At 38.1% G+C, this 12,776-nt stretch overlaps 1 protein-coding gene across 1 annotated transcript in view; it reads left to right on the top strand.

The window, feature by feature from the left end:
* plcg1 (phospholipase C, gamma 1) overlaps window positions 1–12,776 on the top strand; it is a 47,121-nt gene that overhangs the window by 15,122 nt on the left and 19,223 nt on the right. The window contains exons 3-21 of the mRNA XM_057821799.1: window positions 745–897; window positions 974–1,067; window positions 1,142–1,189; window positions 1,723–1,807; window positions 1,924–2,007; window positions 2,386–2,408; window positions 2,490–2,559; window positions 2,645–2,746; window positions 4,394–4,512; window positions 4,964–5,049; window positions 5,320–5,440; window positions 5,648–5,816; window positions 6,876–6,998; window positions 8,252–8,353; window positions 8,503–8,690; window positions 9,146–9,346; window positions 11,728–11,847; window positions 11,959–12,139; window positions 12,503–12,580. Of these exons, the coding sequence (XP_057677782.1) occupies window positions 745–897; window positions 974–1,067; window positions 1,142–1,189; window positions 1,723–1,807; window positions 1,924–2,007; window positions 2,386–2,408; window positions 2,490–2,559; window positions 2,645–2,746; window positions 4,394–4,512; window positions 4,964–5,049; window positions 5,320–5,440; window positions 5,648–5,816; window positions 6,876–6,998; window positions 8,252–8,353; window positions 8,503–8,690; window positions 9,146–9,346; window positions 11,728–11,847; window positions 11,959–12,139; window positions 12,503–12,580 (2,147 nt within the window). The remainder of the gene's footprint in view (window positions 1–744; window positions 898–973; window positions 1,068–1,141; window positions 1,190–1,722; window positions 1,808–1,923; window positions 2,008–2,385; window positions 2,409–2,489; window positions 2,560–2,644; window positions 2,747–4,393; window positions 4,513–4,963; window positions 5,050–5,319; window positions 5,441–5,647; window positions 5,817–6,875; window positions 6,999–8,251; window positions 8,354–8,502; window positions 8,691–9,145; window positions 9,347–11,727; window positions 11,848–11,958; window positions 12,140–12,502; window positions 12,581–12,776) is intronic.

The following is a 12,776-nucleotide window of genomic DNA, read 5'->3' as shown; positions in this document are numbered from 1 at the left end:
GCTAAAGCTCAGTGAGCCAGTTTATCATATTTGAACTTGATGAGTACAAGCACAATAGTAAGTTGCATATCACTTTTTATGTTTTAATCATGGTTTCTTTCGGGGTTCTCGGGACTAGAAATACAGTTAAATACCATTGTCAATTGGCTGTTTCTTTCGTGGCAGAAGGCCCTTTGCTGATTTTGACTGTCAATCACAAACCCCACCTAGCACCTTGAAGTCATCTATCCGTTTGCAAATACAAAACCTTCACCTGGTATAGAACAATGGCCAAAACGATGCCAAAACAAAGGCCAGTCTTTTAGATTTTGTGTCTTTGATGTCACAGCCTGCGGCAATTGCATTTTTTTGTTGTTGTAGCGGTACAGAGAATAAATTAAGATTAGGCGTAACACTTAGACTGTCTGTGTATATACTTCTCTCTGAAATTGCCAGGTTGTAATTGTACACATTTCATAAATCTTCACTCGAACCATACGATTATCAGTCAAATCAAATGTATTTATTCAGCCCTTTACAAAAATCTGAGAGGTTCTCAAAGTCCTTTACAACAAAGCAAAATATAGTACATGATAAATTAAAGGCAGGAAAGAACTATATAATAAAATTGAGAGAGGAAAAAAAAAAAACAATGTGTCGCGCTAAAAGTCATTAGTATTTTTGTGGAATTTGTTTTGTTAGGGAGATAAACTGATTGTTCTCGACTCTTATGTATGTCATGTCATATGTGTGCCTTATCTCCAGTTGACATTCGAGAAATCAAAGAGATCCGACCAGGGCAGAAGTCGCGGGACTTTGAGCGCTATATGGAGGACTCCGCAGCCAGGCTAGATCAAGCTCACTGCTTTGTCATTTTGTATGGGACAGAATTTCGCCTTAAATCTCTCAGCCTAGCAGGTATGCATGCACGCATAGAAGCAACAATGTAAATGTTGTAAAAGTGATTCTTTATTTCCTTGCTTGGTGACAATAGCAACATCGGATGAAGAAATGACCATGTGGGTGAAGGGGTTAAACTGGCTTGTGGCTGACACGCTAAAGTCCCCAACACCACTTCAAATAGAAAGGTAAAGAAATAGAAGTTTGGAATATGACAGCTTGGCACTCCAAAAAATTCACGTTCGTTATTTTCTCTCTTTAGATGGTTACGGAAACAATTCTATGCTGTTGACCGCAACAGAGAAGATAGGTAAGTTGTTTATTCAAAAGTTTCATCCACTTTGAAATATTGCTACATTTACTCTTTCAGTCCCATGGAGGATTATTGACATCCAATCATGTAGCTCTTAAGTCTTTCTCCTCTTAATTTGAATTAAATTGTCCATTAAATTAAATTAAAATGAATTATCCATTTTAACTGAGAGGGTGGGCAGCGAATAAACACATTTTTAGTATTTTTGGATTCGGATTGGACATCTATTACCATCAAGACTGCTGATGAGTTAAGAAAAAGATGTATTTTATGAGTGACACCTGGCTAATGTGTTGTGAGGTGCAGTTAAAAGAACTAACCTGAAAGCAACACATGAGCAACTTTTCCAGTAGCAGAATAAAGACTGGGCATGACTTGAGAAGTTGCACGTCCGTGCTTCCTATATGAGAAAGGAAGTCCATTTGATGCTAAAGGGCCTGCTGTTTTTGGCCTAAGATTTCTGTTAATAAGAAATTCAAATCTTTATTTTGGTGGTTGAGTTTTTAAACCAGGCATGTGCTTGTGTTTAGGATATCCTGTAAAGATCTGAAGAACATGCTGAGCCAGGTCAACTACAGGGTGCCCAACATGAGGTTCCTCCGAGAGAAACTTCCGGTAACATCACTGTCTAACAGTACTTCATTTCCATTACCCATTTACTTCAGTATTTAGCAGGATACTTAAGGTGAAAGAGGATAGCACTTTTTGATTGTCTCATTTTTATTTTTCAGGACTCTGAGTTGAGGAATGGCGAAGTATCCTTCAGCCAGTTTTCTCAACTCTACCGGAACCTCATGTTTGATGCTCAGAAAAACGTAAGTTCATGTGATGTATCATGTTGTGTGTCCATTATTCACAGACACATCTGTCTGAGTTTGTGCATCCCCCCTGACAATCCACCCCCACGGTCTGATGCTGTTATCGAGGCTTGCTTCCTCCCCCATCTAACTGTTCTCAAATGGCAACAAGATCAATACAATCTAGTTCGAAACTCGCAAGCCCTTCTGGTGAAGGCCATTAGGACACGCAATAACACACTCACACCGATGAAGAGGAGACAGTCTGTGGTGTATTTAAAATAAAGGGGTGACCTCAGAACCTTCAATGACTAACTACCCTAACACAACACTAGTTTGTACACATACTCAGCCCTCTAAATAACTATAATTTCCCCTCTTTCCTCCATCTTTCAGCTGGAGATCCCATTTTTGCAGAGGTAGGTGAATACTAAATGAAGAAGCCAGTTCTCAGTCACATCTCATATATGTGCTTACTGAGGCATTATTTTCTTTGCCAGGTTCATTGACAGACCAGAACAGAGGATCTCCCTTGAGGACTTTAAGAACTTCCTCCTGGATTCTCAAATGGTATTAATCTTCTGGTTCATTGCAGAGCGGCTTCCCCCTAATGCTTGAATATTTATGTGTTTTTCTACATTCTATATAAATGCAGGATATGTGGGCTACAGATGGCAGCAAGGTTCAAGAGTATATATTTGGCTACCTGAAAGACCCTCTTAGAGAAGTAGAACAGCCTTATCTTCTCCAAGATGAGGTACACATGCTTGTACATTTTTTCTATATCCCTGATTATATTTTAGGGGCCCCTTTATGATCTACTGATAAATTGTAATCTCATGTTACACTAGTATGTTTTACACTTGCCACATTTATCCAAACTTCTATATTACTTTGTGTGAGTAGTCGATTGTCATTAATTGGCCTGATGTTGGCTTTAAACATTTCCCTACACAATTAGGAAACCAAACCCTGTTGTGTCGTGCAAGTAGTATGCATAAAGTGACGGATGCTCTTTGTGTTCGCCTTAACGTGGTAATTGACTGACGCAGTAACAACAAAGCAGAGAACACTTAAGCTATACCAACCTGTAGAATTTGGTGTCGTTTTTTTCAACAGTCTTCCAATTTTTCATGTCAGATAAAGGAAATTTGCAAGTTTTAAGCATGTAGATACTGTGTTACCTCTATATATGAATTTAATTCGTTCCAGGACCTAGTTTGTTAGTCCAAATGGTCATATGTCGAGCAGGAATTTCCCGTAAGAATTCATTATAATTCGATTAATTTGTTCCACAGCCCAAAACCTACGCTAAATCCTTCATAAATATTGCTGCTACAGTACAATTACAAATAGCAATTACACATGGCAAAACAAATTATGAATACAAAGTGGAATAATAATAATAAAAAGATTATGTAAAGAATCAGGTTCTAATGTTGCGGTTGTGTTTTGCATGCTGTTCCTGAACGCATTCTGTGACTGTGCCAATGATGTTTATTTATTTATTAATTGATGAATGGGTGGATGAGACTCTTCACCAGCTTGATTGCTGATTTTAAGCCTGCGGAGCACTTAAATTGTTAGCTGTGGCCACTTTAGGACAGCAGTCCTAAGCAGAAGATGTGAAGGCGAGAACGTGAGAGAGAATGAGTCTCCGCCACACACATAATGGAAAAATATAAGCATGTCGAGCTTGAATAAAGCAGTTGTCATTATAAACAACTAATATTGACCCAAAAAAATGACAAAACAAATAGCTCAAAGCAGAATGTAAAGCTGTGATGACATAGTAGACAAAGGCAGAGCCTTTCTGCTGGCAGAAGTGTCCCGCTGAACACACCATATAATATTTAAAACAAAAAATTCAAATGTTCAACAATATAACGGCAAAAATATCTACTTTGGGATTAATATGTATCAACAAAAGGCACAGATTATAAACCAAATTGATCTTTGTCCATGAAAATGTTAACATTTAATTAATCTAGCACAGATAGGTTGCCTAGTTTTAATTAATGCCATTTTTGGAAGGTAAGGAAAATATGCCTTTGTACAACATCATCCTTTTTGATTGCATGTCTTTACAATGTCACACCTACATTGAACACCATTTTAATGTGACTAAATTGCAGCTGTAATGTTTGTCCGGCTGTAATGTTTGTAATGTCCGGATCTTCGTATTATGTTACATTACTGGTAGTAGACCGGTAAAATGTGATGTACAATCACCTGACGGATAAAACCTATGCACTAGTATACCAATAAACAGAACTCCTGTGGATGAGGATAATCATCTTTCATTTGGCAAATATGGGGCTTGTTATTTTTTTTATTATTATTTTTCTGTTTCATATTGGAGGAGTAAAATATTCTTCCTGTTGCATTATTCTCGCCTGTCTAGTTCCTGACGTACTTATTCTCCAAAGAGAACACCATCTGGGATTCCTCCTTGGACCAAGTATGTCCAGAAAATATGAACAATCCTTTGTCCCATTACTGGATTTCCTCTTCACATAACACGTAAGGATCCAGCGTGTTTCTATCTTCACAAGTTGTTGGGTCTTGGGAACAAACGTCTAGCATTCAGTGTTGTATGTCCACTTTCAACATGAGACCTTTTGAATTGATGTCTCCAATCAGATAAAATTGGATTATTCAACAACCAAAATTAAGAATTAAGCGGGTTACAGTATATTTTGAAGGAAAACAAAAGTTTTTCATTCAATTGAAAAGTGTGAAATGGTGTACAAATGTAACACGTCTGTGCTTGTTGCCAAACAATACTCATTGAAAGAAACAAATTCCGGCGTTGCTTTAATTGACGTCCAAAAAAGTATTGGCACAGGTCAACAATGAAGAAACTGCGCATGAAATGTGTGTGTGAGGGATGCCGGTGTGATTACAGTATGAATGCTTCCGGATGAAAGAGCTAAGTATATTGTGCTTTGTCTCTTCTCTTGCTTATTTTTAGGTACTTGACAGGTGACCAGTTTTCCAGTGAGTCGTCTCTGGAGGCGTATGCTCGATGTCTAAGGATGGGTTGCCGCTGTATTGAATGTGAGTAAACACCTTGTCAGTCTGTATTACATCTGCACATAGCAGTTTCATAATTGCTGTACATTACGTCACACGTGAGCCAGTCAAGCGGGTTTCTTTGTCTTGTTTTAGTGTTGATTTGTGTCATAGAAGTGTAAGCACAAAATCAGTTGCATATTTTTTCCAACAGCAAGTAGAGGTATAAGTTCAAACTGAAGCACCGTAATACTTTTTCCATTCCATTTTACTCCTTTGCGCTTTGTAGTTGTTTAATGTGTTTTATTTTTCCAGTGGATTGCTGGGATGGTCCTGATGGAATGCCAGTCATCTACCACGGGCACACCCTCACGACAAAGATCAAGTTTTGCGATGTGTTGACCACCATCAAAGAGCACGCATTTGTTACGTCAGAGTGAGTTGTTAGAAACTTGTCTGCACTCTCAGTGTCTTCAAGGCGTCTTCGGTGATGTATAACACAGATAATTAGGCTGTACACAAAAAGTGTGGAGAAACAATGTGGCCTGAGGAAATTGTACCGTGTGAGAAAATAAGATAAGAAATGGCACCCAAACGCAGTTTAAACGGAAGTTGCAGCTTTAACTTCTGATATGTCCAACAGCTTTCCCATCATCCTGTCCATTGAGGACCACTGTAGTATTGTCCAGCAAAGGAATATGGCCACTTACTTCAAGAAACTTTTCGGAGACATGTTGCTTACCAAGGCAGTGGATATTGCAGCGGATGGCCTGCCCTCACCTCACCAGCTCAAGAAGAAGATCCTCATCAAGGTTGAGCTTTCAATGCCAGTTTATAAATAAATAGAGTACACTGACACGCTGAAGTCTTTTGTACATTTAGGCTCAAAATGTGCACTGTGTTTTGTGGAAAATTGGCGCTGGCAAATGCTTTATTTTGCCTATTTTACCACATCAGATTTTTTCTTGTTTTTCTGACTCGAGTGAGGCATTAACGTGATGGTCTGAATGGGACAAGTCACACAGAAGTGGATCATTTCAAATCCGATCTGGGTCACTTTTGTATGTAGTTTAAATCTGATCTGGGCCACATTTTCCTAGTGTGTGGCGGCGGTCTGAACTGTTAAGTCTCCCAAGTTGGAATTCATGCAGCAATTACGTCAGCTTAGAGCGACAGCGGCAGGCAGGACGGCAGCGATGTAGCTGTGCGCTAGCGCCTAGCTGGAACTCTGCTTTACTACGCAGGAAGTGGGTTTGACCACAGTCATAAAACAATTAATTGAAGAAAAGGATGAGCCTGATAATGCTCGATTTTCTTTCTGTGCGCAAAATGAGCAATATTTCAGTATTGCTTACATGGCTGAGCCGGGGTAAACTGATGCACACACATAAGGTTTATGTGCGTACGCCATGCATGCACAGTGCGTGCATGCGTTCTATCAATCCATATAAACTTTAAGACTAAACGGAGATTATTAATTTCTGTTAATTGTGTCCTCTTTTTGGAAATCAAAATATGATCACACTGGAATAACATACAGCCTGCATGTTTACAGTTACTGTATTTGTTTTGATGCTTCTGCGCAAGCGTTTCAGTTTGCTCAGCACGTGTCGGACTGTGAATTAGTGACCATGCGTAATACTTGAAAGGGCTCAGTGGACAAAGACAGTCTGAACGTGCATGCCAAAAAAACAGATCTGACAAAAAAATCGGAATTGTGCATTAAGACCTGCAGAATGAGCCTAGCCTTTGTCTTTTTTGTGCATCTCTTATTTTTGTTGTGATATTGTAAATGTAATTTTTAAGCCTCAATTTTCTTAACTCATGGCACAAATATAACTCCATAACTGTTTTCACTTTCTGTGCGACAGCATAAAAAGCTTGCTGAGGGCAGCGCTTACGAGGAGGTGTCTACCTCTACTCCCTACTCTGAGAATGACATCAGCAACTCCATCAAAAATGGAATTCTGTATTTGGAGGATCCCATCAATCATGTAAACACATTTCGAACAGTCCTAAATTTAACATATCTTTGAGAACACTTTTATATAGTATGCTCACTGTTTTATTTTTAGTTTTTTAGTTTTATTTATTATATTATCGAAAAAGTGCGACCTTTGACTGATTAACTTTTGTTTTCCTATCATTAAATACTGTATAAATAGCAATAGTAATTACATTAGTCGTGTTAAGAGAAATCGTGTTTGTGGGGAGCCAATTGAAACTGGAGGTATGAAATTATTTTGGACCAAATACAGAACCTTGGGAAACACCGCATACTATTATCACTTTATTGGATTTAGTGTTACTTATTTATGTTTTAAGTAGGGCTGTCAAAATTATCGCGTTAACAGGCGTTAATTAATTTTTAAAATTAATCACGTTAAAATATTTGACTCAACGCAGATGCCCCGCTCAGAGAGATTTAAATGACAGTACACAGTGAAACGCTCACTTGTTGTGTTTTATGGAGTTTTGCCACCCTCTGCTGGCGCTTGGGTGCGACTGATTTTATAGGTTTCAGCACCCATCAGCATTGTGTAAGTAATTATTGACATCAACAATGGCGGGCTACTAGTTTATTTTTTGATTGAAAATTTTCCAAATTTTATGAAAACAAAAACATTAAGAGGGGTTTTAATATAAAATTTCTATAACTTGTACTAACATTTTTCTTTTAAGAACTACAAGTCTTTCTATCCATGGATCGCTTTAACAGAATATTAATAATGTTAATGCCATCTTGTTGATTTATTGTTATATTAAACAAATACTCCTTATGTTCCTTATGTTGAATGTATATATCCATCTTCTGTCTTATCTTTGCATTCCAACAATAATTTACAGAAAAATATGGCATATTTTATAGATGGTTTGAATTGTGATTAATTGCGATTAATTACGATTAATTAATTTTTAAGCTGTAATTACCTCGATTAAAAATTTTAATCGTTTGACAGCCCTAGTTTTAAGTATTGTTACTTACTAAATAATTTATAGTCCAAATGTTGATTAGTCCTGTAATTCTGTAATATTACAGGTTTTATATATTTTTTTATTTTGCAAAAACATGGTTTATATTAGCACTTTCTTTAGGATCAATAAATATTGTATCCCGCTTTGAACCAAACATCTCTGAACTGCATTTCTGGTTAGGTGGTGGTCACATTTCTGTGCAGCAAATAGATGTTCTGAATAATTCATCTGGCTCATCCTGTCTCCTCATATCCTGTCCCTCTGACTGCAGGAGTGGTACCCTCATTTCTTTGTCCTGACCAGCAGTAAAATCTACTACTCAGAAGAGACCTCAAATAATCAGGCTAATGATGAGGAAGAGGAGCACAGAGAGGTTAGTCGGGCTCATTTTATGTCAATACAGACTTGGCCCACACTGTCCCAAGGCTCTACCAGTGTGTGCTCTTCATTACACTCAGGTCAAGTACTTGCTGTTAGTGGTGCATTTGAGCTATTTTATTACTCCCTCCTTATAAATCGCAGGTTTCCAATGGGATGGATCAACATGTTACAGAAAAGTGGTTTCATGGGAAATTGGGAGCAGGGCGTGACGGGCGTCAGATAGCGGAGCGGCTACTGTCGGAATACTGCCTAGAGACTGGAGCGCCTGATGGCTCCTTCCTGGTTCGAGAGAGTGAGACCTTTGTGGGAGATTACACACTGTCTTTCTGGTATGTTCCATATGTGGCACTACATGTGGTTTCTGTGAATTTGAAGATTATTTTTATATACAGGTAGTTTCCAGGTTACGACCTACCCAACTTGCGCGATTTTGACTTTACGATGCCCGATTCTTGTTGTTTTAAAAAAAAAAAAAAATTTTTTTTTTTTTTTTATATGTAATGTTGACTTTTGTTTTTAATGCACGCTTTTATTTTGGCGCAGGAAGCATAGCGCTCTACGCCACTTACTTAGTACTTCCGCACGCGAGCGCATGTACACATTAAATAACTCAGCTGTGAGAGACTTTTGTCTGTGAGTAGCTGTTTAATTATAGTCATTGAAACAAACGAAAATGAGTGATGTCTTGAGTCTCGATCATATATTTTCGTTTCATCATAATCAATAATTGATTGAGGGACACAATTCATAATTTTACTCTTCATCATGTGCATCTCTTTTCCAGGCGCTCAGGACGAGTGCAGCACTGTCGCATTCACTCCCGTCAAGAGGCCGGAAGCCCCAAATTCTACCTGACTGATAACCTTGTATTTGATACCCTTTTTGCCCTCATCAACCACTACCAGCAGGTGGCGTTGCGCTGCAATGAATTTGAAATGAAGTTGACGGAACCTGTGCCGCAGACCAATGCCCATGAGAGCAAAGAGTAAGATTTAGAAATTAGAAATTTACAAATTAGAAACAACATATTCTGTTGGGGTTCAAACTATTTTAAATGCTCACTAGTCTGTTCACTTGGTGCAATTCAAACAGTCAGAATCAGAATGATCTACAATATATTCCCTTGTTCTTTTCAACCTCTGGAAATATTGAATACAATCACTCCAAATTTTGGAATTTTATTGATATTTTAGATGGTTCCTCACCCGAGAAATGTTGATTGAGATGAAAATTATTTTATAGGCTCGGAAAGCGCAGCAGTTGACCTGAAATGGTGATTCTGATTAAAAGGTATTTCTTTAGGAAACCTAATAAAATACAAAAAAGTGACTATGCGCTTAACACCATGCTTAGATTTTTATTTAGCGTGGTTAATAAGGAATTGGGGGAATATTATTGTTGTACATTTTTGGAGGGTTATTTTGTAGCACAGCTGTACTACATATGAAAGTGTATATTCAATAAATTACGGTATATATTGTACTACATTTAAAAATGTTTTAAATTCATATGTATTAACCGTTTTAAATGTTATGATTTCCACTAGTATTTTTAATTTAGTGGTTCTTTCACATGCAACTTCAGAGAGCCTGCAATTTAGGACATAAACAAAAGAGCAGAAATTGTGGCAAATTTTAGTGATTGTGTGATCTGGTTGAAGTTTGTCATCTATGAAGTCTGTAATTTGATTACAAATTAGAGTTCAAATTGGCAACTTTTTATGCCGGAACCTGACCACCTTGTGTTTTGAACACACCTATTCACTTTTGGCCCCGCAATAAATATATTACCGTATTTTCCGCACTATAAGACGCACCTTATAATCCTTATAAGGTGCGTCTTATAATCTGGTGTTCCTTATATATGAATCGATATTGAGCAGCAACAGGTCTTACATAGAGCAGGGCGGTAAACCGAAAATTTACCGTTACCGAAATTCTTCACGATGACCGACGTAATTTTGACCATGTCGGTAAATTCGGTAATTTAATAAAAGAAGAAAATATAGTCTTTTCATCCCGCTTTGACTCTATGTTGTTCGACTATGTTCATTTCCCTTTAAGAAAGCAGACAGTGTGCTTACGTTTGGAGTCACATGGTTTTCAGGAAGCCAATCAAACAGAAGCCCGGTAGGCTAACGCTAGCTGCTAACGCTAGCGGCTTACGCTACAAGTAAACGGGATGAAGTCGGGCTTAAGTTAGCTTCGCCAAACTTTCACCCGGCATTAAGTAAACTCTTGACGGGTTCCAGATAGGGATGGAAAAACCGAGGCTTTCTGAAACAATGAACCACTTTTAAGACAATTGCCCTAAATTGAATCACTGTTTGACACACTGCAAGAGCCCCATCTACTGGATAAACAGTGCACGTTTCTTTTTAAAAGTAAAGTTGACAAATTGCCTCAGCATTACATATCTTCAATAGAATTAAGTGGATGTCGTCTATTTCAACCAGGAGATCGTGTCGTCATTAAGTGTGATTTACACAAAGTTGACCTCTTTAAGCCTGTGTCATTGCTTTTGTCTGTGAAGATGTGTTCAAAGCAGTATTTGTAATACACGACAGTGCTAGTCTTTTAAGTGGCTCGTCCTAGATGACGGGGAGTAACTATGTATTGTTTATTTTATGTAAAAATTACAGTACAGTAAGCACAGTGCTTGGGAACAGGAATATTATTTATTGCATACTGTAAGGATTTCTAAAATCATAAGATGTAAATAATTGAGCCGAATAAAAGAAAGGAAAGGTTTGTGAAACATTTTATTTTTTAATTAAGTATAATTTCTGGGGGGCGGGTGGATGTGTCGTATTTGTATCTATTCTAAATATCTAAACGTATGCCACTATCTAGTGTATAACAATGCGGAATGAATTTAATGAAATTCAAGTGATATTTTTCAAGTCATACAAGCTGTTATAAATGTTCACACAAGAATTCTTATTGTTTACAAGATTTTTTTTAAATACTTAATGTTTAGACTGCATGTGCAATTGTTAAATTGAAAGCTGGTAAATAAATTTAACGAGAAACTGTTAATTTGTATTCCATGCATTGATTCAAATTTTCAAATTATATAACAGTTTGCTTGGGCGAATTTATCGTCATTTATCGTTATCGAGGTAAATCTGCTCAATTTATCGTGATACGTACTTAAGGCCATATCGCCCAGCCCTAGTCTCACAGCAACTCTGAGCGCAGAGCCATCTAATGGATGCATAACGTAACCCTAGCCTCTACTGCGGCGTCTATTTTATGCACCTTATAATGCGTTGCGCCTTATAGTGCTGATGACACAGTACTCAGAAGACAAAAAAGACATACCTGTTCTCATCTGGTCTATTTTGTGGGGGGGGGTTTGTCCTAGGTGGTACCATGCGAACCTGTCCAGGAGTCATGCTGAGAACATGCTAATGAGAGTTCCCAGAGATGGCGCTTTCCTTGTCAGGAAAAGGGCTGAATCCAACTCATTTGCCATTTCCTTCAGGCAAGTAGTAACAGTAATTCTAACTTTTGCAGACATTTTATCACTTGATAGGATATGTTATTTATCATTTGACACTGTTTCATTTATTGTGTTTCTGTGGTTGCAATGCAGGGCTGAGGGAAAAATTAAGCACTGTCGAGTACAACAGGAAGGTCAAACTGTGGTGCTGGGCACTTCAGAGTTTGACAGCCTTGTAGATCTTATCAGCTACTATGAGAGGCATCCTCTGTATCGCAAAATGAAGCTGCGATATCCCATTAATGAGGACACACTGGAAAAAATCGGCACTGCTGTGAGTATAAGACTGATCTGACCTTAGACCAGGGGTGGGCAAAGTATTCCACAAAGGGCCACAGTGGGTGCGGGTTTCTGTTCCAACCCATCAAGAGGAAAACTTTTCACCAATCTGATGACTTGCAAGTGCAATCAGTTGATCATAGTAAGGTGCTTCTTGTTTCAGCAGAAACCTCACTGGTTAAACTGTCTGTGCTGGATTAGTTGGAACAAAGACCAGGATCCACTACGGCCCTTGAGGAACGGTTTACCACCACCCCGGGCTAGACTAATGATTAAAAATAAATTCAATTTATTTGTGGCTCCATAATGTTGAATGCACCAAGACAGTTTAGATAAGAGATTGTTTTTTTCCTAACAGGAGCCCGACTATGGGTCATTGTATGAGGGCAGAAATCCTGGATTTTATGTGGAAGCCAATCAGATGCCTACCTTTAAGGTAACTCTTCCAAAACCTCCTTAAAGATGATCCCAATCAGGCTTTTTCCCCCTTTTTTTCGTTGAGTAGGCATAAATACACAAGCAAGGCGTAGGCTTTATCTTTAAGGTGTTCCCCGCACTCGTGTGTTCAGCAAAAATTTCGTCCAGTTTGTTATTTTTCAATTTTCAATGCCCTTTGGCTAGTGAAAATGACA

The sequence above is a fragment of the Corythoichthys intestinalis genome, chromosome 2, assembly GCF_030265065.1.
Source record: "Corythoichthys intestinalis isolate RoL2023-P3 chromosome 2, ASM3026506v1, whole genome shotgun sequence".
NCBI classification, from domain to species: domain Eukaryota; kingdom Metazoa; phylum Chordata; class Actinopteri; order Syngnathiformes; family Syngnathidae; genus Corythoichthys; species Corythoichthys intestinalis.
This window is presented reverse-complemented; position numbering and strand designations above follow the sequence as displayed.